Source organism: Delphinus delphis, chromosome 16 (genome assembly GCF_949987515.2).
Source record: "Delphinus delphis chromosome 16, mDelDel1.2, whole genome shotgun sequence".
Taxonomy (NCBI): Eukaryota; Metazoa; Chordata; class Mammalia; order Artiodactyla; family Delphinidae; genus Delphinus; species Delphinus delphis.
The window spans coordinates 76,557,660-76,583,929 of NC_082698.1; the positions used below are offsets into that span (position 1 = coordinate 76,557,660).

Consider the following 26,270-nt stretch of genomic DNA (forward strand, 5'->3'; position numbering starts at 1 on the left):
CAACTTTCACTTCTGTCTTACTTTATTCTTAGGCTAGGTCATGAAACAATTTTTTGAACTAAGCACAGGAAAAACATTTTGATCATTAGTTAATGTCTGCCAGAATACAGAAAAAAAAAATAATGTAAAGACAGGGCGAAAGAAAAAATAAAAGAGATTAATACGTCTATGTATTTACAAAAGACCACTGTATATATGCTGTTAGGTCTCTCTCTTCAGGAAAATCCACAACGGTATACTTGATATATCAAAAAGTAAATACTTGGATTATACAACTTCTGCTTCGATCTGGAAATGGCTAGATTATAAAGGCTTCATGGTGCATGTATTTTAAATAACCAAGTTCCCTAGTTTAGTGTGTATGTAATTTGATTTATCTAAATAAAAGCTGTACAAATAAGACTAAGATATCTTAGATTTGAAAGCTGTACTGTTACAGTTTACATAGCACTTCAACATTCATCATGTCATATGAGATTTTATACATGCAATAGATCTCTAAAGTTAGTAGTTATTTTAATCTAGTTTAAAAATGAAAAAAAAACCAAACCAACCAAAAAACAAAGGTTCAGAGAAGTTAAGTCCCTTGTCCAAATCATTCAGCTGGTTTAGTTGCAAATAGAGGACTTACATACAGGTTTTCTGATTCAAAGCCCATTATTCTCTCCAGGACATCATGTTAACATCTAAAACCACGCTGTAACTGTAACATGTAAAGTTTATGTGTCTAAGACTTAACATGCTAACACTTTGACAAGTCTGTATTAGAGTATGTTTGATTAATAAAAGCTTCTTGAAGTCTGTACTGTTTTACAGGCAAATGCCTAAGCAAATTTAAAACAATAATAAGACACTAGAATAATATAAAGACTGCATTAAAATATGCTTTTGAGATAAAGATACATAGTAGCTCTCCAATAAATTCCTGTTAAAAATAAAAATAATAGTATTTAAAGGCAAAGGGATTTAACATGCAATCATTCCTAAATGAAATACAAGAATCACAGAGAGACGGAATGAATGTTAAAATCCAGTTCTTCTCCTCTGACTGGTATGACAAGTTATATTATGCATTTATCTTCAACTACTGAACCCTTAATATATTCAAAGGGAAAAGAGAGATTAAACAACAGGTACAATTAATACATGGTAATGGAAGTCTACATCAGTAGACCAGTAGATTAGTTTACATATAGTTCCTTTGCAGAGGGTTATAAATCGCAAAATGGCACAAGGCAGGCTTCTGGGATGCTGAAAATGTTCTGTGTCTCGACCTGAGAAAACGGGCAGATACATGTAAAATCTCATCAAGCTATGTCATCAGGCTGTTCTCAAGATCTGCGTACTCTGTCGTATATATGGAATGCCTCAAAAATTTTAAAAATAAAATTATAGCAAAACATAACATGGGAAACCAAGAAGTTAAAATAGGTAAGAAGCTAGAGAGAGCACAACAGCAAGTATTTTTATGGGGTCCCCATCAGAGCCTTCCTCCATCATGAGAAGGTTAAGGAGTATACAAAAGCTCTGTCTGAACAATTTTCATAGAAGTTTTTCTACGAGGAAGAGAAGTCAAACAAAAGCCAGCCAACTTAGGAGAGCTTTCTGAAGACAATTTCCCCGTTAATTTTGGATAACTGAAACAATAATGCAAGAACTCAGGCAATTTATGAGAAATATATCTTAAAAACACCCAAATACTGGATAGAACAATATTAGAAAGCAAATACAGCATTAAGTAGTCACATCCAGAAACTATCATTTCTCAAAAAATGTAAAGAATGTAAAAGTTATTTGCATATATATACACATACACACACGTACATGTACCTAGTTCTCAGCTTATCCACTGTGGCTTTTATAGAAACGACTTAATCCTTAGGTCTTCCTGTGAATGGAATGGGACTTATAACATCTCTATCAGTACACTCAATGTTTTCTTACTGAAGTCACCCCGACGCTGTCTCAAAACCTATAGAGCATTGAGCTAAAATTTGCCTTGGCAGTTACGAAGCCGGATGCAGGAAAGCGTAAGACATAAACTCTGCCGACTGCTATGAAGTCTTAAAGCCCCACGGCAAGGAGAGTCTGTGGAAAGTGAGTGACCGCCCTGCAAGGCTCTTTGAAAGCAAGTGTTTGGGAACATGACTTTCAGCTACGTGAATTCTCAGAAATGAACAAAAACTGACTACCATGGGGTGAGGGGTGCTAGAAAAGTCGCTTTTGCCAAATCCAGGCCTCACTGTCTCTACTATGAAGCTCCAGTGTCTGGAATACAGTCGACATGCAAATCTGTAGTCAAGAGCGTTAAAAGAGTGCAGTTAAAAATCGTTGGTGTATAACAGCTCGTTACTTTATCTATAAGAGATAACCAAACACAAATTCAGAGGCCCAGTTTGGCTTCACCCCTCTGAAATAAAATACGGCAGAAGCTGCCATTTTCATTCATTTGGCCTTTAATAATATAACCTTTTGATTTTCAAGTGTGCTTTGGACTAGTATATAAAGTTACAGTCTTCAATTTCACCATAGGTAATGCTACTTATAAACAACCTTGAGGACCTTACCTTGGCCTATGACGACCATGCATCCAGCCATGCAAACATGCATTCATGCAACATAGCAGCACACAACACAGTGCAAAAATGGCAAAGAAAACCAAGTGATGGCCATGCTAGTATTTGTTCAAGGGTCTCCTTACCAAATAGTGAAATCCTATGCCTGACAAGAACTCCAAGTTTGCAGAATAGGCTGAAGACAAAAGAAAAACAAAAGAGAAAAGGGAAAAGGGGAAGGGAAGGTAGAAAAGACAGGGAGAAATTAAATTAAAATAAAACAAAAAAAAGAAGAAGAAAAAAAGAAAAATAAACAGCTGATATATGAGCCGGAAAAAAGCAACATGATGTCACGCAGAAAGAATCAATTATCTGAGCAGAATGTGGAGTAAAGATATTAAAGAAAGAGTCTTTGAGTGCATATCTTTAACAAACATGGTTAAAAAAGCACATATTATAAGGAATCAAAAAAAAATTGAAAGCAAAGCTAATTAATATAAAAGCAATCTATATGAACCCCGTAAGAATATAACTACTAGAAAACCACAAGGAGAAAACTTTAATTTTATCTGCCCCAAAGTACTACTGAGGTTCTAGAAATTTGTTGTTATGGATATCATTTAACAATGGAAGTATGGTGCTTTGGGCATAAAATGTTTACTTTTAGTGTGTTTTATCATTTGGGCTTTCCTTCTCCCTGACCTTGACCACACCCCTTACACATATACCAAAGCATCCAGTGAATCTGAACACAATGAACTAGAGAGAGAATTTAAACAACTGATAATCCCTCAGAGAAAAACGTTACAGATGTGATAACTTAAAGGGCTTCTAATGCTAATTCATGACTTGAACATTTATTTCCTCTAGACTAAGTTCCTGGGTCTTCATGTCCTTCCTGGTGGTCACCAATGGGAGATTCCACATAAGGGGGCCCAGCACTCAACATGATGGCATTGGTACGCACTAATGCTTGGATCACAGCCCAGAGCCTGGACAATACCCGTTCTTGTCCTGTCACGTCTGTCACCAGGCAGTCTGGTGGCTTTCTTGCTGGGCCCTATTTTTAGGAACACTCAGTTTCATGCTATAATCTCTTCTAAACATCCCTCAGGATTCAGCTCAGACATGTTTACTCCAAGAAGCCTTTTCTAACACCACATGTTCCTTCACCACTCCCAACCCAAGCTCAAAGAAGTCCCCTCCCAGCCAGGGGCCATCTGCAAATATCTACCAGGACACTTAACCTCCCGTATTACAACTGACACTCTTTTCACTTCTATCCAACACTCTTCTGAACCCTCAGAGAGCACCGGTGGTCCACAGCCAGAACTTATCAAAGCCCTAACCTTGAAAATCCATTTGTACAGCACCCCCCCACACTCAGCTTGATTTTCCCAATCATGATGACAGCTATGTCCTCACTGCCCCATCCTCTCTTGCAAAGCTTTCCCATCACCAGCAGTGTGCAGATGTACACTCGTCAGGACTGGGGAGACAGGCTCTATGCCATGGAATCAATGGTGGCAACTGCTCACGGCAGAATGGGAGAAAGGAGTCAGGATCACTTCTTTTATTACAGTAGCCTTTGGCCATCATCTCTCACTTCAGTAACAATGTGAAATAACGTATTGGTGAAAATTAATTATATAGGGCATGGGGTAGCTTTTCCAAGAAGACATTCATCTGCAAGTGCTTAAGTGACTTTGAGGTCTTGGGAAATCTCTTATCAGTGCTAAATATTTTTCAAACAATGATCTATTCAAGTAGATGTTAGACGTAAGATTAGACATTAGCCCCCCCCCCACCCCAGAGCAGCATTATTTATCTTTAGGCTATAACTGAAATGAACAAAGACAATAAAACAAAAGCAACTTTCTCCAGGTGCCCTCATTCACTGAGCTTTCTGTGTGTTAACAGGGATCTGTCTCCATGTAAAGAGTGATTACATCTTAGAATTGTACACACTTCGGATTCTTGGAATCTAGTCTATTTTAAGCGACATCTTTTACCTCTTACTCGCTGACACTCTCTAGTATCCAGAGTGAAACATTCTGCGACGTTGAATTTATAATACTAGGATTACGTTTTTAACCTATGAATTTGAATTATGAATTTATAATACTAGAATTATGTTTTAATCTAGACCCGGGGTGCTTTGCGGTGATAGGAAACAGAATTGCTCTGTACCCTGAGCACATTGATGTTGGAGAATCTCTCCGAAAAAAATGACTTCTTATGATATCAGCTGCTTCCCAACGCTAGGTGTTCCTGATTAGTAACAGATGTGCCACCAGAGAGACATACAGATATACAGAAAGCTAGGTCCTAAGAAAAGACAAACCGTATCTCTCTCCCTTCCAGTGCCACCCTCTTTCAGGGTGTAGCTTCTGTGCAGACTCTAAGGTTTGATTATTATAAACTTTGGCCCGTAGTTTTTCTAAAGACAATTTCCATAATCCCGTTATCCCCTTTCTCTATATCCCTTCATTATTAACATTCTTAAGAATTCATTCTGCAGTTTCCTCCCTGACTCATTGCCTTGTGAGTTTGCTTTCCACCTCATCGCTCTCCTGAAAAACACTCTTTTGAAGTTCTCAGTACCCTCTAAGTAGCAAATCTAATAACCTCCTTTTCCATCTCCATCCTGGAGAGCTAGCTCTCCACAGTACTTGGCATCATTAACTACTTAAATCTGTGAAACTCTGGTTTCTGTTTTACAGTGTTACTTCCCACTTCCTCTCTAATTAATTGTTCTCTCTATTCTTCAAAGATCCACTTCTGAAAACCCTGGAAATGTAATAATTCTCCAAGTTTTGGTTCAGACCTTTCAGCTTCTCTCCGATTCTCCCGTAGTTTCATCTGCTTTCAGAGCTTCGAGCAGGAGATGGGTATAGATTATCCCCAAATATGTCATTTCTTGCCCTGATCTCTCCAACACCAAACACCTACTTCCCACTTTCTGCTGGGTATCTCCAGCTGAATGACCTGTTAGTACCTTATCCTTCCATATGTACCTCTTTAACCAAATTTAAACTCTTCTTCTCAAAACTAGTTCTTCTGAAGTTTCTTGTTTTCGCTAGTGAGACCAATATTGTTCCAACCACTCAGCACTGAAACTTCAGCCCCAGGTTGGCCTCCTCCTTTCTACCTGAGATAGGACTCATTCCCGAGGCATGCTTATCTTCCCTCTTCCGTGCTTCTCAGATGCAGCCCCTCTCTGCATTTACATCTCCTGCATTTACACTCCCAGCACTTTATATATGGCCCATTTACACTCATCACAACGTAGTTCATGGTTAGCTCTATACGTATGTGTCTCCTCAGCTATCCTTTTAAGTCCATTAAAGTTGGGAACTGTGCTGTTGTATCTGTGTGTTTATCCTCAGACCTAGGACAGCACCTTGTACCCACGGGGCATTCAGAATACTTGCTGAACAAACCCACGGGTAGCACCACCTACTGGAAGCAGCACTTCTGTTACAACAGCTTGCATCCCTGCCATAGCTCCTAACGCCTGCCATGGCTTCCCAGCCATGCTACTCTTATCAATCCTACTTATGCTCCCAGACTGTCCTCATTCTTCTATTTAAAAAGCGTCAATGGCTTCTTAGTGCTAATGAATTAAGTAAAAAGAATAAAGATATTTTGACAGTTACTCTCAATTACAGTGTTCCATCATGAATCTACATAACCTATATTTCTCCTAAATGACCAGCTTCTACGCTGTACGTTGTAATCTAAAAAATATACCTTTTTCTTAATCTCTGACCTACGTATTTTTTAAGATCAGCTTTGAATGTCATGACTCCCATAAACCTCTAGCCCACCCATACCCATCTAAGGGGTTCTTACTTTACTTTGACTCCTAGAGCACCGCTCAGCTTTCTGCTGCTGGAACAATATTTATTCCCATACACTTAGCCACTGTCACGTATACTCCTGGAGTGCAGATGCCCCATCTCACTCACCTCTGTGGACAGGAGAATATTGACTGTAGACAGGAAATGCTCGATACCTAATTTCTAGTACCAGGAGGTCTCTAAACAACTAATGGGAACAACCTGCTTTTAACTGTGGAGAAATTAATTTAGATCCACATAACTACTGCTACACCCAACTGTTAAATACAAATTAAAACGATCATGGCAATGCTCATCACGTGTATACAGGTATGTTTGTTTATTCACAGTAGCAGGGCCAGTTCTTTTTTTAAACCTGTTTTATCGTATTTGTTACGTATTTTACTCATTGAAGTAATATTTAACTGAAGTAGTAAGAAATCAGAGATTTACAAATGTCAGTGATTCCGTTTCAACATGCCAAACAAATTATTTAATTTGTCTTTGTTAATGTGATAGTGATGGTGGTTGTTTTAAAACATATCTTTATGATTATTAAAGTAAGATTTTTTCATTTTAAAAACTTGGAAAACACATAAAAATAGTAATATAAAATCTACAATGCACTACCTAAAGAAAACCACCATTAACATTAAATTTATTCCTTACCAGTACTTTTCTATACACAAAAATTTATGTTCTTTTAAAAAATCCAAATCAATACTATTTGAACAAATGTTTTATTTTTTAAGTGATAATTTTCCTAAGTTATCATGTATTTGGACCCATCATCATTTTAATGACTGGACAACATGTACCATAACTTATTTACCATCACTTTATTCATTTTTCAACTCTGATTTTTTTCTCTCTGAGGATAAATTCTAGCTATGTTTGGCATTAAAGTACTGTGAAGAAATCAGTTACTTCTGTTGTTATGTCTCTCATTCCTGTGTGTTGGAATGTTAATGGCATACATTAAATTTTAATGGCATACATTCCCTTTTGCGGAAGTGCTAGTGGGAGAAGTAAAACTTACCAACCCTCTTTCCAAGAAGTGAAGAAAAAAATTGAAGATGAAATCATTAAAAACTGGGGCAGTGTTATTAAAGGCCCCAAAACTACATCAACGGAGGCTAGCACAGAATCGTGATGTTCTTCTGATTTCTTCTATGAGGGATATAGTTGGTAAAGGAGAATTAGTTACTTCTGTAGTTAGTGAACAGTTCTTAGAGTAAAACTGAAAAATGAATGGCGAAAACAAGACACAATAAAAGGGGAAGGGAAAGAGCAGAGCTTGCATAAATTTTTTTCATTTGTTTCCCTATATTCTCCAACTATATTTTGATTTATGTTAATGAATGTGATTAAATTAACAACACCCTCTAGGAACAAAGTTTCTGTTACAAAAGGTTAACTGGCCAGGAAAGACTAGGAGACTGTGCAGTAGCCTTGGTTCCATAGTGTTTAATGATAACTTGGTGTTGCGGCATTTTCCAGCTACTGTGAGCGCTCACCATCCACAGGGGAACAATGGGGCCAGTGGTGTGGATGAGTGCGCGTGTGAAATGAGGAGAGATGGGTCTCTCTCTCCCCTAGGGAAGGCGGAAGGAAGGCCACGCCATAGTGGGGAAGGGGAGGGGGTTATCTGCATCTTGGAAAGTAGCTCTTCCTTCCCTTTCCTTCTGGTAACACAGTTAGTGGAAACAAAGTGAGTTACTGGAATGGATTCTCTGTTATTTTAACTGTCATCCATTTTATCAACTTCACAGGAAGCTTTATTATTTGAAGAAGTTTGGAAACATTTTTAATGCTGCTGCAATCTTACATCACATGATTGGCTATCTACCTGTTGGTAGACGACCAACTAGACAATAAATTTGAGTAAAGAGATGAGCTTAAGATCCCACCCCCAGTGCTATGCCCCACAGGAATCTTACTTCCTCTTAACCCTCTGGGAACAGTCTATATTCAATGTCATCTCACCCTGTCCAATAGGCTGATACTGCACTGCCATTCAACATACCATTAAAGTCAAGTCTATGCTATGAATCTAAAATTGCTCTAGAAAAAGTCTTAATAAAAAAGAGGTTTGTTTCCCAGGCAAGCCTCTGATGACAGATCCACAGATACTGTGAAATGATAAATGCATATTCTTTTAAGATGTTAAACTTGGGATAATACGGCTAAACAGCAATAGATAACTAAAAAATGTCAAGACCAAGGAAAGCCTGTATTCTACTTTATACAGGGTACTCATTTTTATAGAAAGTTTTTTCAAATACAATCTAAAAGTTGGTTTGGACTCCTGTGCAATGTAATATAGAAGAAGGCTTTCTCAGTAATTGATTCTCATGTATACTAAGTGCTGGCAGAATTTTGAGGACTCAAACTTGAAATCCTCAGCAGAATCACAAATAAATCTCCAAAGAATACTTGGGTTTAAAGAGAAATAAGAAAGCACTGCTAGGATGCTGGCTTGACTGGTGTGAGCAGAAAACTTTAAAAAGTATATATGTTTACTTCATTTTATCCCAAGGTGGCTCATAATTTTTTAAAATTCAAAGTTATAATTTCTGAAAATGAGATTCTGCTGAAAAATACAGGCTGGCAAAAACATTCGATTTGAATACATTTTCAGGAATCCAATGTTAAAAAGTATCATTTAACAAAAAATACAAATACACTGATGCCTCTCCAGCCTCTACTTGTGGATTCTGCATTGGGTATTTCGTTCCTTCTACTCAGCATTACATTTAGCAGTAAAATATAAGAAAACTCAACACCTAGAACACATGTATTAACTTGCCAAAACCATCCTTCTCATAGTGTTTGATTCCAAGGGGCCAGGGGCCGGGGAACATGGGTGGGAACTCTTCGCGTGATCCTGCTTCAAGAACCTGAGATGCTCGTTCTCAAAAGGAAATGCACTTAAACAACAGTCTTTATTTTTCATAGCTATTTACCTAGTCACCATTTCTTTCTCTTTGTTTGATGCATGTCCTCCAGAACACAGAGGTCTGCTGGCTGCAGATAAGAAGTATAAACGATGGTTTTTGAAATACTGATCAATTAAAGGAAGAACAACCTGAAAGAAAGGAAAAGAAAACAGATCTACACAGTGGACTCTTCCGGGGGATGAATGAGTGCTGAGTTTTTAGAGCAGCCAGAGTTCTGTCCACATGCAGTAAGTCCCCCATAGCCACAGCCATGCCAGTCAGCACCATTTCAAAGTACGCCTCTCATAAGTCTCACTCTGCTGTCTCCAGTCCCTATGTGTGTGTGTGTGTGTGTGCGCATGTGTGTAATTATAAAAAAAACACATCAGATTTTCAATGGTTTGAAATTAGCCTCAATATTTTCTCAAAATGAAACAGTCTTAATATTTTCACATCATGCAGTTCCGTGCCTGAAAGGTTCAGAAATAATCAGTGATGACCTTCTACTGAGTCTCTAGCATGTCTGAGGATTGTAACTGACATGCTATCATTTCATGTATCCCAGTAACCACTCTGTACGGTAGCGGCCATCATCCCGGATTTCTAGGTATTAAATTGAGATGTAGAAAGTGAATGATTTACTCAGAGTCACATTGCCGCTTACCTACCCGCACAAAGCTCTTACCTGGCCTCTGTCAAAGCCCACCTCCCGATTCTGCCCTCTAATCCTGATGGCTGTTGGCCAATTCCTCCCCCTCCTCCGTCCACAGGCTTTGTACCTGCCATTCACTCTGTCTGAGATGCTCTCCCCACACCCCATAACCCACTCACTTCACTCCTCCTGCAGGCCTCAGCGCAGTGGGACTTCATCAGATAAGCCTTTGCTGGCCTGTCAACTAGATAAACTCCCTGCATCCTCTGGTCTTTGAACATCATTTGCAATTTTATATTTTATATGTATGATTTTTGGGGTTAGTCTCTCTCCCTAAGAGTCTCTAAGGCACACAAGAGAAAGAAACATTTCTGGGTTTGTTTCCCATTAAAGCCCTCTCCTGGCCTCTATGACTACTGCTTGCTCTGTTTCATTTACCACTGATGCACCAGCGCTTAGGACCTTGTTGCAAGCCTGTAGCAAGCGCTAGATAAATATTTGTTGAATAAATAAAAGAAAAAAGTAATAATAACTGGCATTACCAGTATTTAGACTCAAGTCTGTCTAAATACATTTTTCCCCTACAAGGTAGGTATATTTTTTAATAGGAATACAAAAGCTTTTAGTGATCTTCCTAGGAAGTGGTGACACTGCCTGAACTTAGTGATTGACATATAATAGGTTCTCAATAAATATGTGAATGAATGAATCATAGACTTAGTAGAAATTAAGCCACATTAGGCATGCATCTGCAAACAAAATCACTAGGGGCGCTGCGTGCACAGGCAATGAAATACAAGAATGTATTTTAAACGTGTGATTAGAGGCCATGAATACAGCACTTCTGATCACGGATTCTCAAGGGCGATTACATCCTAGCAGAACAGATAACCAGCAATGTGCAGCCCAAGACAGACTTCAGAGGACTGATACAGATTTGGGGTGCAAGACTGAGTGGAAAGAAAGAAAAGACAAGAGAAATCTCCCTTACAGTAAAGGGTACAATTCTGAAAACATATAATAGAAACCAAATATTAATCAGTCAAAATAATATGTCATTTTTTTCTGTTTTTTTGTTTTTTTTGGTACGCGGGCCTCTCACTGTTGTGGCCTTTCCCTTTGCGGAGCAGAGGCTCTGGACGCGCAGGCTCAGCAGCCATGGCTCACGGGCCCAGCCGCTCCGCGGCATGTGGGATCTTCCCGGACTGGGGCACGAACCCATGTCCCCTGCATCGGCAGGCGGACTCTCAACCACTGCGCCACCAGGGAAGCCCATAATATGTCATTTTGTAAATGACCTATAACCACCAAATGCAAGTACTTTGAGAGGAAATGGGCGGAAATCATTAGGTCTTCGGGTTAACTAAAACATATTGTAAATAGGAAAGCTTCCCAAGGGCATTCTGTCTTTGTGCTAGTGAATCTCCAGGACATAATTCCATGCATGGCACAGACTAGGCTCAGAGTAAACACTGAGTACGTGAATGGACCCAATGTGGACACTCTGCAACTCTTCATCTCCTTCCCGTACTGGCTGGAGTGTGCACACAGCAAATTCTTGATAAATTTGTATTAAACGGAATAAATAAAAATCATGGGATATACTCTAAATATGAACAATTGATCCTCTCTGAGCCTCAGTTTTCCTCTTCTGAGTAGGATTCAGGTCCCACAAGGATTCTATAGTATAGGTTCTTATACATACCCACTGATAAATTAACTCATGCTTTTCCTCTATAACAAAGAAATATTCATCTAAAAATTTTAAATCAGAACAATATTCAAATGTTAGGAAATAGATGTTTCTCCTTTATGTCATAGGATAAAGCGAAAAAAGAGAACTTTGAGTCAGACTTCACAGAGGATAAAGTCATTTGAGAAGTACGGTACGGAGAGCAGAGCGAGTTAAAGCACGACCAAAGGTGCTGGGAGCACATTTATCCCATGTGATCCATGCAGTTATTTTCATGCCACAGAATATTTAGTTAGAGTAGAATTCACATTTGGAGACAAGTGCATTCCATAAAGAGGCAACGATCTAAAGAGTAGATTTGGTAAACAAACATATTGAAGGAAATACAGGATGAACTGTATACTGTACTTTAGCAAAGAACTTGATTTCTTGTTCATAAGGGAAGTGTTCTCCTTTGCTTCTGCTGCCACCATCTGTAGACATGAAGAGTTTTTAAGTACATGTTGCACTTCCAACATTGCAAGATATTCACCCCAAATGCTAAGTTTAGAACACATAGCTAAATGCGTTACCCCACTAAACTGAATACAAAAATATAAAGGCTAACTTCAGTTGTGTAATTTAAAAAAAGATTAAAAACATACCCAAATCAAAATTAAAAAGCTCTTGAGACAGCCCATACATGTGGTTACAAGCACAAACATACTGGTGTAGCTTTGAGATCTGATTGACAAGTAGGGAGGAAACTGGAATAAAGTAAAAATCCCACATTTTTAGCAGGAAAATCCCACATTCTCTTTCAGTAAGAAAGAAGCTCCCTGGGGTGAGAAAAGTGAGTGGAAAATAAGTAAATGTAATTTGTTAGATTTTCACACGAACCTCTAAATAAAGATAGTGACTTCCTGGTGTGACTGCAAGTTACAGCCTTTAATATTAATATACCAATAGAAAAATTTCAGGAAGCCAGTGCCTGTGATGACGGGGAGGACCACAGCTGTAATACTAGGTTGGAAAATGAACATTCTGCTAAAGAATAAAAAAGTTCACCGGTGTCAAAAGATAATTTCCATAAGCAAAGCAAAAAGCCCTGGATTTTCCCCATGGTGTAGAAAATGAGTTCAAGGTTAAGAACTGATTGACTGAATGCGTTTAGCTTAGAAGGTGGCCTTTCCTACCTCCCTCATGCATATAAAGGAGGTTTCATACATATAGAAGAGGTAGCAATAAACTATAATAACCACGATGCTATGCAGAACAGATTGGAGAGCTAAGAATTTCAGAACCGGATATAAGGTTTCAGTAAAATCTGTAAGCAGAGCTTCCATATTTTATAAGAATCAAACTGACTTTTGCTTGAAAAAGTTCTTTTGCACATAGAAATATAAACAATTTGAAATACACTTTATTAAATCTTAAGCATAAATTCAGGATAACTTTTGGAGAACTTAGGTAATACTTTGTAAAATCAGACAGTGCTCTTCCCATGAATAAGTAAAAGAAAATAATGGCTTTTCAATGCTTGCGAATTTCAATTTCTTCTAAATCACTTTTGCGCTAAATCTCTCTCAAGCATATTATGCAGAATGGCTGGATCCACCTAAGGGACCTTCTCATATAAACGTTACTGAGACAGAAATTTGTACCTATCTAAATCTGCTAATATTTCAAACAACTAAATAGGAAATATCTTTCCTTTCATTATATATTTTAACAAAAATGCCTCTGTAGAAAATGTGAAAAGATTTGGAGAGAGTATGATCTGTGATGTAATACAAAACTTCCAAAAAGGCACAGGCATATTCTTACCATCACCATGAGTCTATGTTTAAGAATGAATATATTAAAGGTGTGTTGCAAAGGCAATAAAGTGTAAGATAAAAGAAGACGGTATTACAGAAATTTTGGTTTTTAGTAATAATGAAAAATGAAAATGAAAACAAATGATCGTGTAGACAATCTCAACTCTGCTTCTCCTCTTGACAGAATTCTTGTACATAATTTGCCCTGCCAAAGCCACCTGAAAATGGAACAGGTAACATCAGCAATTGTAAAAAAAAAAAAAACTAATTTTGTTGGGCTCTATATTAAGCTAACCTTATTTCTCCACAGAATTCTGTTCATAATACCTTCTCTATCCTATAGAAAGAAAGAAATGTGTGAAGTGGGTGAATCTGCCCTGTAGTTAGCTTCTCACCACTCCTTACACACAAACGCTGTCCTAGGAGGTTTATTCAGAAACTTGAATATAATGTGAATAAAGCAAAGCCTAAACACATTTTACCCTTCAAAGTTCTGTTTCTGCTACCCATACATAAGCAAAAACTTTGCTTATTCCCTTTCCAAACGATCACTCTTTATTCCCTCTTCTCCTCTCTCATCAAAAAAAAAAAACGCTGGATCCCAGAGCTGCTACTCATACAGATACTTTTAAATGTGGATTAGAAATGTCAACACTTAACTTTGTGCATAAAAGCTTCAAAAGTTCACCATGGCCTCATGCTTGTTCTTTGGTCAAATTTCATTCAGACTAATTTGGCTACTAGTCAAGGTGACTATCATATTTAAAAAAATATATTGTTGGATGAGTTACAAAGAGACTGCATATTATAGATTAGTTTGTATACTGGCCTTTATGATAAAGATGGTTAAGAGAGGAAAAATATAGCATTTGTACTGTAGTTAAAGAGGCAGGTGGAAAAAGAGGGAGGTTCTTTAAGAGAACGATGCTCAAGTAGAAAATCTCTAATCATATTGGGGATCCAGGGGCCAGGAACAAGAAAATACCAGAGCTCGAATTTCTATAAACTTTAATCTGATGCTGTGCTGAAAACTAATATAAATCCTAAGAAAACAGCAGCAAAAAAAGCCCTTGGTTAGGAGGGGTCTGTTGCTGATGTATCACTAAGGGATCTAGGACTATGGGCCCCAAGGAAAGGGGCTGAAAACAGAAAGAATGAGGGTTAAAAAACCAAAACAAAAACAGAAAGAGAACCTTAAAACTGGAAAAGAAAACAAGAAGATGCACCACCAGCAGAGCACACGGCCTTTCAAAAAGGACCAAACTCTACTCCTTTATATCCTAATACCAACCAGTGGCTGGAAGGGGATCTGACACAAAGGTGAGTAACTGACAACTTGAATTTTAATTCAACAATGCTGAGGATAAACACAAAATAAGAGAAGTGAGAGGAGGCTGTCTTGATGATCTGTTCTGAATCTTAGATTTAAAATAAGGAGTTCTTTTTGTACTTAAATGGCACTGAGCCAGATGGGGAAGAGGTCTTTCCTTTTACTCTAAGAGAATAATCAAGTATTCTGTATTGCAGATACTCTAATATAAATGGGTAACGCTGCACAGGCTAGACTCAAGGCCTTTACATTGTCTAGAAATTTGGAGAATCCATAGAGTTGTAGTTTAGTTTTTTTTTTAAGAGCAGAGAAATTAATTTCATAAGGAAAGATTTAAGTGTACCTTAAAATCTGATGTCCATCCAATGTATCTTTCAAAATGAAAAATCAATGCCAATAAACATTTTAAGGAGAAAAGTATTACATGTTAGATTTTTTTTAAGTTCTCAAAAGTTACCCATCCTTAAAAATGAGTTTGCCTATTGACTTTTAGACTCAAATTAGTATTATGATGGATAGAAAGTGTTTATACCATCCGGGAGCAGACCACAAGCATCCCAGTAGTCTATGCTGTTCTATCTCCTGATGTTGTAAATGTTAAGAATAACAAAAACTGGGCTGTTAGTAATAGGACTATGGTACCTACCAAACTCCAGGATATACTGGTGGGCTTCGTCCACATAGCGAATGAGTTGCTGAAGGAAACTATAGGCAAATCGTTTCTCAATAGAAGGAGTGTCCAATTCCAGGTCCTTGAATCCTCTAGAAAAGCAAAAAGGAAAAATGGAAACCAACATCTACAAAGACTGTTAGAAGGTAAGGTAAAAACAGAATATATTTTGTTAAATACCTATATAGAGAGAAGTATATTTAACATTTTACATATAGCAATATATAGATGGGTATAGATACACACACACAGATACAGATAAATTTGCAAGGTTAGCTAATATTCTTGTAGGTAAAAACAAAAAAGATTTAATTTATAAAAAATACTTTGCACCTGATATAAAAGTGTACTAAGTAACTATTACTATGTAATAAAATGTTGCATTTAGAAAAATAGAGTGTCATGTTTGCCTAGTGATTTTGCCTAAATGATGGATGGGGACTTAACATAAGAAGTGTAAGGAACCCAATTATGTGGCACAACAGCTAAGGGCATTAATGTTTCTGACACGTATATTTTGAACATACTAAACAGTAGCTCTAATATTGAAAGAGATCACTGAGTTCATTTTCAGCCTTAAATCTGATAGGGATATTTAAATATTCAGTCTTATAACGAGAATGTGTAACTGGAGTAGGTGTACTTTTACCTGGATACAGCATAGCCATTGATCTGCAGGAACTTGAGGATGTCCTGTGCTTTTTCCCTATCCTTGGCTTTCTCTTTGGCCGTCAGTGTATCATAGGGTACCAGCAGGGGATGGTTTCCACCTCCTAAGAGGATGTCAAGACAGGAACACAGCATAGTAATTAGAAAATAATGTGAAACGAGATACCGCTGCATGTATAATAGGACTGCACTACAGAACTTCTGGTGTCCTCCACTTATACACAGGATATATAGGACTCATATAAGACTTCCCTCTCTCGTGCCTTTAATGCTCCAATTAATTGAGGAAACCTGTTCAAAAAAGACTGTGCTTATGCCTTCTAAGAGGCAATTAAAACATGAACATACAGGCATTTGTAATTTCAAATGCCAATGACATCTGTAGTCACACAAGAAAGGAAAAGAAGCTGTGTTCTCCTCTCCACTGGAACTCCAAATGCAGAGTGTATTTATGCACCAAAACATGCACAGCTGGATCCAGTGAAATTACAGGCATGTTGCAAGCAATATGCTTCATTTGCCACCACACAGACAGAAGAGAAAAAAATGTCTTAAATATGGAATTTTTACTATGCCTCCCAGATCAGAGAGTACTTCATGGTCACATCTTTCTACATATACAAAACCCATACTTAGACTGCAGGTACAAGTTGATTGCTCTTAAATATCTAATAAAAGTAACATATGTACTTGATTCAGACTTTTGGCAAGAACCTAGGTTTCTACTACACCTCTTCTGGTAAGAAATACTAAAAGCATTCTTTGAGATTTGAAAATTCTGGGAAGCATTTAAACTTAAAAAAACGGATAAAAAGAAAACAATTTATAAAATTATAAATTTTATAAAAGTTTTTGTAAAAATTATAAAAATTTCAAAAAATGCACTGGTAATTCCAGATGTTAAGATTTGATACAGGGAAGGCTATTAAAGCAGCAGCAACATGCATAGCGTAGTATGTCCCAGATTTAAAGTTTACAAAACACATATAGGAATATATTTTATGCGGGATGCTGAAATTCCTTGAAATACAACTGCTAAGGGAACACCAGAAAAAAACAACTATTTTGTTTGAATTATGATGACAACATAGAGACTATTAAATCCCTGTCCGATGGGGTTAAGCCAGGAGCTCCCCAAACAATCATAAATATTGAATCGGTCCCACACAAGAAATACGCAGACAAAAAGACAAAGGAGAAAATGCCATGCTCTCCTAGAGCTTGCTTTGACTGAGAGCGCCATCTACAGAAATGCAATCACGCACTGAACCTTCTGACCATTAGGTGACACTATACACCACAAATGCAGAGGGAGAGTCGGGAACTACCACGTTAACACGAAGCATATTAAGAAGCCATCAGTAATTTTACAGTATGATACAATTATTAATGTAATATAATACACTTGTCAGTAGAATACAATTCTCATGTGATACTAAGAAACATTTTGTGGACAGCAAGAAGGATATAGAATCAACTACTAAGCCCACTGAGAACAAATTTGACTTCTATCATAATCACAGATAGAATTTAAAAGCATATTTTATGAAAAAATTTATGAAGCAAACATTTAATCATGCTGCGGTCATAACCTATTTAGAAATTCCACTATTGCATGTAGTTCTTTATTCCTAGAGAAACTGGCAACTTAATTTGTAATCCACAATGATCTGCGGGGGGAGGTCAGACACTAATAGGTTACTTTGGGAAGGGTGAGGGGCAAGGGGGGGGGGTGGGGAAGAGGGAAAGAGAGAGAGAGAATGAATAAAGCCTAAACTTTAAAAATCCTAAGAACGCAAAGTACGCTCTGACTCTAAAACCCTTCAGAACTAGATAGGGTGGGTTCTTTGAAGTCAGCCAACAGACTGGAAATGATGTCCTTTGCTGTGCCACTCAGCTAATGGCAGTGTGACTACCTTGATCTTGCCTATTTACAACATGAGTATAGATACTATGTGGAAGGGAGATAAAGAAACGAGCTAAACCTGAGAGGTGAATAAATATGCAGGAATTCCTAGGACTCTGCCTCAGACATACCGCCTGGCTTGTGTACTCATGCATGCTAAAGGGTCAAAATTGTTTTGACACCAGCACTGTCCTTAGTGACAGATCATTGCAGCCCAAAATATGTGGTAGTGGGGAAAGAAGAATAAAAAGAAATGCTAGTTCTTTACATTTTTCACTAATTGGGGAGCATGGATAATATTTCTTGGACTCTCACTCCTTTTTTCTCTTCATGACATACTCCTTAAACTGCCTGATTTCCCCCAAACTCTGCTAGCTTCTTAAAGTAGATTGGGAAGGCACTGAGGAACAGACAACCTGGGTGAGCAAAAGAGGAAATTTTCTCCCGGTTTTTCTAAAGCAGATTCATCTTCTGCACATAGATGTAGGGATGATAAAAGAGCCCTGAGCCCTGGATGGGGCTGAAACAAAAGTGGGCAGGTTTGGCACTGACTCTCTTAGTTGTCCAAGTGTCTAAATGACTAAATGGCTATTTCAAGTCATTTCCTTATTCCTGACTTCCTGGCTTCTCTCTTCTCTCCTGCTGTTTCTGTCTCTTTCCTATTGTTTTTCAATGTCTCTCTCTCTCAAACACACACACACACACACACACACACACACACACACACACACACACACACACACACACACACACACCCATAGGTACTAAGACATGCAGTAGGTGACAGGCCTCTCCCACACTCCCACCCGCAGAGTTGTCAGGACACAAGTTGGCTGTCAAAGTCTCCAGGAGAGGCAGCACGTTGGAGAAAAGACACCTGCAGCTTCTGTCCTAAAACTGTCCACAGTCTCAAGCCTTTCTGGTTCCAAGAATCATTTCTCCTTCCTTTGGCCCCAATAACTTAAAAACCAAGATCCAGTGCTATATATTTCAATACCTTTCCTATGGGCCTGCTGTTTTAGTGCCAAACAACTCCCTTTCTCCTTTGAAAGGGTAGCCTTCATGGGGTAAGAATACTAATTTCACCACCTCACCTTTCAGCCTTTGCTCCAACTATGCTTGTCTCCCCCCTACACAGTATGAATTTGGACCAGTACAAGCTGGCTGCAGAGGTACAGATGCCTCATTTATGAGTGATGTGCTTCAAAGCAAACACTGACTGTAGGACACCCAATGGCTGGCCCAGAAATTAAAGGATGATGATTTTCTAGCATACTTATTAGAAGTGAGTACTAAGATAGCCGCTTATTACTTTTAGTTGTAACCAAACCATAGTGATTGAAACACACTTAGAAAACAAAACTGAATTTTTTTCATGTAATCTGCTCATGGAACAAATAGTAATTTTGTTAACTAGTTATGTGGACAATGCTCCTTCAATAACCTAAGTGAAAATTCTATAACTCTGTAACTCAGTTACCCATCCATCCTTCCATCCATCCATCAGCCAATCAAACAACTGATCATTCATTTTACAAACACTGATGGAGTGTTTCTAGAAAAACAGGTCTAGCCCTGAGCCAAGTTCTTGAATAGGCAATTTTGGTATATGGAAAGTTCATTTCTATGCCCAATTCTAATTTGTTTTACTCGGTTTCCTAGTGCTTGGTTGCCTGGTACCACCCTCCAATATCACAGCTATTCCTTTCATTATGAAATATCTCCACCTCCCAAAATGATCTCCTTCTCTATTCTTACCTGTATCAATAAATAAGAAATAGAGAGTTTCCTGGTGTCCAGAGCTGTACAATAAGGATGACAAAAGTCATCAAAATTGTGGCCCTGAACCTGAACTATATTCTCATTGGGGGAAAGAGACCCACATAGGAAGTAACTAAAGAAAACACACACACACACATTATAAACAATATGTGTATAATCTAAAGCTAATGCTGCTGATTTATTCAGCTGATACTGAATAAATAACAATGAAAGAGATCATCAGATGCATTAAACTGAAGAAAATATTTATGTAAATATCATATATTTATATTAAGAAATATAATTTTCTCAATAAACTAAGAAAAGATTCGAGAAATGACTAAGAGAATACTAGGTTGTTTTAGTATTTAATAAAAACAGCAGAAAAGAGCAAGCAAAAGAATATAAGAGGGGCAGAGTCAAGACGGCATCCTAGGAGGACGCAGAATTCGCGTCTCCACACAACTAGGGCATCTACCAGGCCCCAGTGGGGGACCACGGTCACCTGAGGGGACGGGAGGAACCCCCAGCGACCGGGTAGGACGCGGGGTGCAGGGGGAGTGAAGGGGGAGGAGAAGTGGCGGCGGGACGGGACTAGCGTCCCTGAGGGGAAGGGATCCCAGGCCCGAAGGGGGAAATTGGGGAACCACTGGGAGGGCAGAGGATCAAAAGGGAGCGTGGCCAGGTTTCCCCTGCCCACTTGGACCCCTCAGGAACCTGCTGAGATCCCCAGGCCTGATCCTCTGCCCACCGAGGCCCCCTGCAGCCGCGTGGGTCCTGAGGGAGTGGGAGGTGGGGAAGGGGGAGCAAAAGTAAAGCCCAGACCTCCGGGACCGGCATCCCTGAAGGGTGGCTGGCACCCCAGTGGCTACAGGGGAGACCCTGGGGGAGACAGCGGGGGAGGGGCACGAAGGAACGGAGGGGAATGGGGCCAGTGCTTTCCCTGTCCACCTAGGCACCCGGGAGGCTGCTGGGACCTAATCTTCTGCCCTTGGAGCCTCCCTCCTGCTGCTCAGAGCCCAAGCCCCGCCCCTACACTGCCACCCAGGGCCCCACCTCTGTACTCGGAGACCCCCTCCAACGTGCTGGCCGTAAACTCCACCCACACACCCTCACTCAGGGCCCTACCTCCAAACTCCAGAACTGCACACTCCGGAGACCCTCCTTTCCACATGCTGCCTCTCCACTTCTGCGCAGGTCCTAAGCAGAGGCCCTGGCCCACCCAAAACCCCGCCCCTGCCTAAGTTCCACCCACTGCCTAAACCCTATCCCTATAGCCAAGGCTTTTTTGTTTTTTCCCTCTTTCAGATTGGGGTTCTGCTTTACCTGGTTGATCCACTGTTGTTGATTCTTTTATATTTTTATTTTTCCCAATAAATCTTTTATTTTTCTAATTTTATTTTATTCTTTATACTTTGTTAGTGATTTCTCCTTTTGGTGTGTTGCCACCCCCCCCCCCCCACCTGTTTTTTTTCTGTTCTGGTTTTATTTTACCTGGCTGCAGTTGTTTCAATTATAGTTTTATTTTTCCTAATATACTTTTTATCTTCCTAATTTTATTTTGTTTTTTATTCTTTGATATTTTACTGCTCCTTTTCTTCTTCCTTTCTTCCCTTTCTGTTTTTTTTTTTTTTAACTGCACCATGAAGCTTGCAGGATTTTGGTTCCCAGGCCGGAGGTCGGGTCCAAACTCCTGTGGTGGGAACTCCGAGTCCAAACCACTGGACTAACAGAGAACCTCAGACTCCAGGGAATATCAATCAGAGTGAGGCCTCCTGGAGGTCCTCATCTCAGCACCAAGACCTGGCTCTATCTAAATGCCTGCAAATTCCAGTGCTGGATGTCTCAGGCCAAACAACCAGTAAGACAGGAATACAGCTTCACCCATCAAAAAAAAAAAAAAAAAAGGAAATGAAAAGAAAAATATGTTACAGACGAAGGAGCAAAGTAAAAACCTACAAGACCAAATAAATGAAGACAAAATAGGCAACCTACCTAGAAAAGAATTCAGAGTAATGATAGGAAAGATGATCCCAAAACTCGGAAGTAGAATGGAGAAAATACAAGAAACATTTAACAGGATCTAGAAGAACTAAAGAGCAAACGAACGGTGATGAACAACAAATTACTGAAATTAAAAATACTCTAGAAGGAATCAATAACAGAATAGCCGAGGCAGAAGAACGGATAAGTGAGCTGGAAGATAAAATGGTGGAAATAACTGCCGGGGAGCAGAATAAAGAAAAAGAATGAAAAGAATTGAGGACAGTCTCAAAGACCTCTGGAACAACATTAAATGCACCAACATTCAAATTATAGGGGTCCCAGGAGAAGAAGAGAAAAAGAAACGGTCTGAGAAAATATTTGAAGAGATTATAGTCAAAAACTTCCCTAACATGGGAAAGGAAATAGTCAATCAAGTCCAGGAAGCACAGAGAGTCCCATACAGGATAAACCCAAAGAGAAACATGCTGAGACACATATTAATCGAACTATCAAAAATTAAATACAAAGAAAACATACTAAAGGCAGCAAGGGAAAAGCAACAAATAACATACAAGGGAATCCCCATAAGGTTAACGGCTGATCTTTCAACAGACACCCTGCAAGTCAGAAGGGAGTGGGAGGACACTTTTAAAGTGAGGAAAGGGAAAAACCTACAACCAAGATTATTCTACCCAGCAAGGATCTCATTCAGACTCGACAGAGAAATTAAAACCTTTACAGATAAGCAAAAGTTAAGAGAATTCAGCACCACCAAACCAGCTTTACAACAAATGCTAAAGGAACTTCTCTAGACAGGAAACAGAAGAGAAGGAAAAGACCTACAATAACAAACCCCAAACAATTAAGAATATGGTAATACAAACATACATATCAATAATTACCTTAAATGTAAATGGATTAAATGCTCCAGCCAAAAGACAAAGACTGGCTGAATGGATTAAAAAAAAAAGACCTGTACATATGCTGTTTAAAAGAGACCCATTTCAGACCTAGGGACACATACAGCTGAAAGGGAGGGAATGGAAAAAGATATTCCATGCAAATGGAAATCAAAAGAAAGCTGGAGTAGCAGTTCTCATATCAGACAAAATAGACTTTAAAATAAAGACTATTACAAGAGACAAAGAAGGACACTATGTAATGATCAAGGGATCGATCCAAGAAGAAGATATAACAATTTTAAATGTTTATGCACCCAACACAGGAGCACTTCAATACATAAGGCAAATGCTAACAGCCATAAAAGGGGATATCGACAGTAACACAATCATAGACGGGGACTTTAACACCCCACCTTCACCAATGGACAGATCATCCAAAATGAAAATAAATACGGAAACACAAGCTTTAAATGATACATGAAACAAGATGGACTTAACTGATATTTATAGGACATTCCATCCAAAAACAATAGAATACACTTTCTTTTCAAGGGCTCATGGAACTTTCTACGGGATATATCATATCTTGGGTCACAAATCAAGCCTTGGTAAATTTAAGAAAATTGAAATCATATCAGGTATCTTTTCTGACTACAACGCTATGAGACTAGATATCAATTACAGGAAAAAAACTGTAAAAATACAAACACATGGAAGCTAAACAATACACTACTAAAAAATCAAGAGATCACTGAAGAAATCAAAGAGGAAATCAAAAAATACCTAGAAACAAATGACAATGAAAACAAGATGACCCAAAACCTATGGGATGCAGCAAGAGCAGTTCTAAGAGGGAAGTTTACAGCAATACAATCCTACCTCAAGATACCAGAAAAGTCTCTAATAAACAACCTAACCTTACCCCTAAAGCAGTTAGAGAAAGAAAAACAAAAAGACCCCAAAGTTAGCAGAAGGAAAGAAGTCATAAAGATCAGATCAGAAATAAATGAAAAAGAAATGAAGGAAACAATAGCAAAGATCAATAAAACTGAAAGCTGGTTCTATGAGAAGATAAACAAAATTGATAAACCATTAGTCAGACCCACCAAGAAAAAAAGGGAGAAGACTCAAATTAAGAGAATTAGAAATGAAAAAGGAGAAGTTACAACAGACACCACAGAAATACAAAGCATCCTAAGAGACTACTACAAGCAACTCTATGCCAGTAAAATGGACAACCTGGAAGAAATGGACAAATTCTTAGGAAAGCACAACCTTCCGAGACTGAACCGGGAAGAAATAAAAAATATAAACAGACCAATCACAAGCACTGAAATTGAAACTGTGATTAAAAATCTTCCAAAAAACGAAAGCCCAGGGCAAGATGGCTTCACAGGCGAATTCTATCAAACATTTAGAGAAGAGCTAACACCTATCCTTCTCAAACTCTTCCAAAATATAGCAGAGGGAGAAACACTCCCAAATTCATTCTACAAGGCCACCATCACCCTGACACCAAAACCAGACAAAGATGTCACAAAATAAGAGAACGACAGGCCAATAGCTCTGATGAACACAGATGTAAAAATCCTCAACAAAATACTAGCAAAGAGAATTCAACATCACATTAAAAGGATCATACACCATCATCAAGTGGGGTTTATCCCAGGAATGCAAGGATTCTTCACTGTACGCAAACCAATCAATGTGATACACCGTATTAACAAACTGAAGGATAAAAACCATATAATAATCTCAATAGATGCACAAAAAGCTTTTGACAAAATTCAACACCCATTTATGATAAAAACTCTCCAGGAAGTAGGCATAGAGAGAACCTACCTCAATATAATAAAGGCCATATATGACAAACCCACAGCCAATATCATTCTCAATGGTGAAAAACTGAAACCATTTCCTCTAAGATCAGAACAAGACAAGGTTGCCCACTCTCACCACTCTCATTCAACATAGTTTTGGAAGTTTTAGCCACAGCAATCAGGGTAGAAAAAGAAATAAAAAGGAGTCCAAATTGGAAAATAAGTACTAAAACTGTCACTGTTTGCAGATGACATGATACTATACATAGAGAATTCTAAAGATGCTACCAGAAAACTACTAGAGCTAATCAATGAATATGCAGAGTAGCAGGATACAAAATTAATGCACAGAAATCTCTTGCATTCCTATATGCTAATGATGTAAAATTTGAAAGAGAAATTAAGGAAACACTCCCATTTACCATTGCAACAAAAAGAATAAAATACCTAGGAATAATCCTACCTTAAGAGACAAAAGACCTGTACGCAGAAAACTATAAGACACTGATGAAAGAAATTAAAGATGATACGAATAGATGGAGAGATATACCGTGTTCCTGGATTCGAAGAATCAACAATGTGAAAATGACTATACTACCCAAAGCAATCTACAGATTCAATGCAATCCCTATCAAACTACCACTGGCATCTTCCACACAACTAGAACAAAAATTTTCACAATTTGTATGGAAACACAAAAGACCCTGAACAGCCAAAGCAATCTTGAGAAAGAAAAATGGAGCTGGAGGAATCAGGCTCCCTGATTTCAGACTATATTACAAAGCTACAGTCATCAAGACAGTATGGTACTGGCACAAAAATAGAAATATAGATCAATGGAACAGGATAGAAAACCCAGAAATAAACCCCCACACATATGGTCACCTTATCTTTGATAACAGAGGCAAGAGCATAAATGGAGAAAAGACAGCCTCTTCAATAAATGGTGCTGGGAAAACTGGACAGCTACATGTAAAAGAATGAAATTAGAACACTCCCTAATACTATACACAAAAATAAACTCAAAATGGGTTAAAGACCTAAATGTAAGGCCAGGCAGTATAAAACTCTTAGAGGAAAACAGAGCAGAACACTCTATGACATAAATCACAGCAAGATCCTTTTTGACCCGCCTCCTACAGAAATGGAAATAAAAACAGAAATAAACAAATGGGACCTAATGAAACTTCAAAGCTTTTGCACAGCAAAGGAAACGATAAACAAGATGAAAAGACAGAAAGAGAAAAACAAATGCCATATGCTAACACATATATATGGAATCTAAAAAAAAAGGTTCTAAAGAAGCTAGGGGAAGGACAGGAATAAAGACACAGATGTAGAGAATGGACTTGAGGACATGGTGAGGGGGAAGGGTAAGCTGGGACGAGTTGAGAGAGTAGCACTGACATATACACACTACCAAATGTAAAATAGATAGCTAGTGGGAAGCAGCTGCATGGCACAGGGAGATCAGCTCGGTGCTTTGCGACCACCTAGAGGGGTGGGATAACGAGGGTGGGAGGGAGACGCAAGAGGGAGAGGATATGGGGATGTGTGTATACATACAGCTGATTCACTTTGTTATACAGCAGAAACTAACACAACACTGTGAAGCAATTATACTCCAATAAAGATGTTAGAAAAAAAGAATGTAAGAGACAATAACATAACTGGACTGAACAAACCAAAGAGGCTGAGGATGGGAGATAGAATGAAATAAGAGAAATATTTAAGTTGGGGATAGAA

At 38.5% G+C, this 26,270-nt stretch overlaps 1 protein-coding gene across 1 annotated transcript in view; it reads right to left on the reverse strand.

The window, feature by feature from the left end:
* RYR2 (ryanodine receptor 2) overlaps nucleotides 1-26,270 on the reverse strand; it is a 714,060-nt gene that overhangs the window by 141,133 nt on the left and 546,657 nt on the right. The window contains exons 59-63 of the mRNA XM_060035003.1: nucleotides 16,130-16,253; nucleotides 15,457-15,572; nucleotides 12,090-12,154; nucleotides 9,364-9,485; nucleotides 2,702-2,751 (exon numbers count right to left, since the gene is read on the reverse strand). Coding sequence (XP_059890986.1) covers nucleotides 2,702-2,751; nucleotides 9,364-9,485; nucleotides 12,090-12,154; nucleotides 15,457-15,572; nucleotides 16,130-16,253 — 477 coding nt within the window. The remainder of the gene's footprint in view (nucleotides 1-2,701; nucleotides 2,752-9,363; nucleotides 9,486-12,089; nucleotides 12,155-15,456; nucleotides 15,573-16,129; nucleotides 16,254-26,270) is intronic.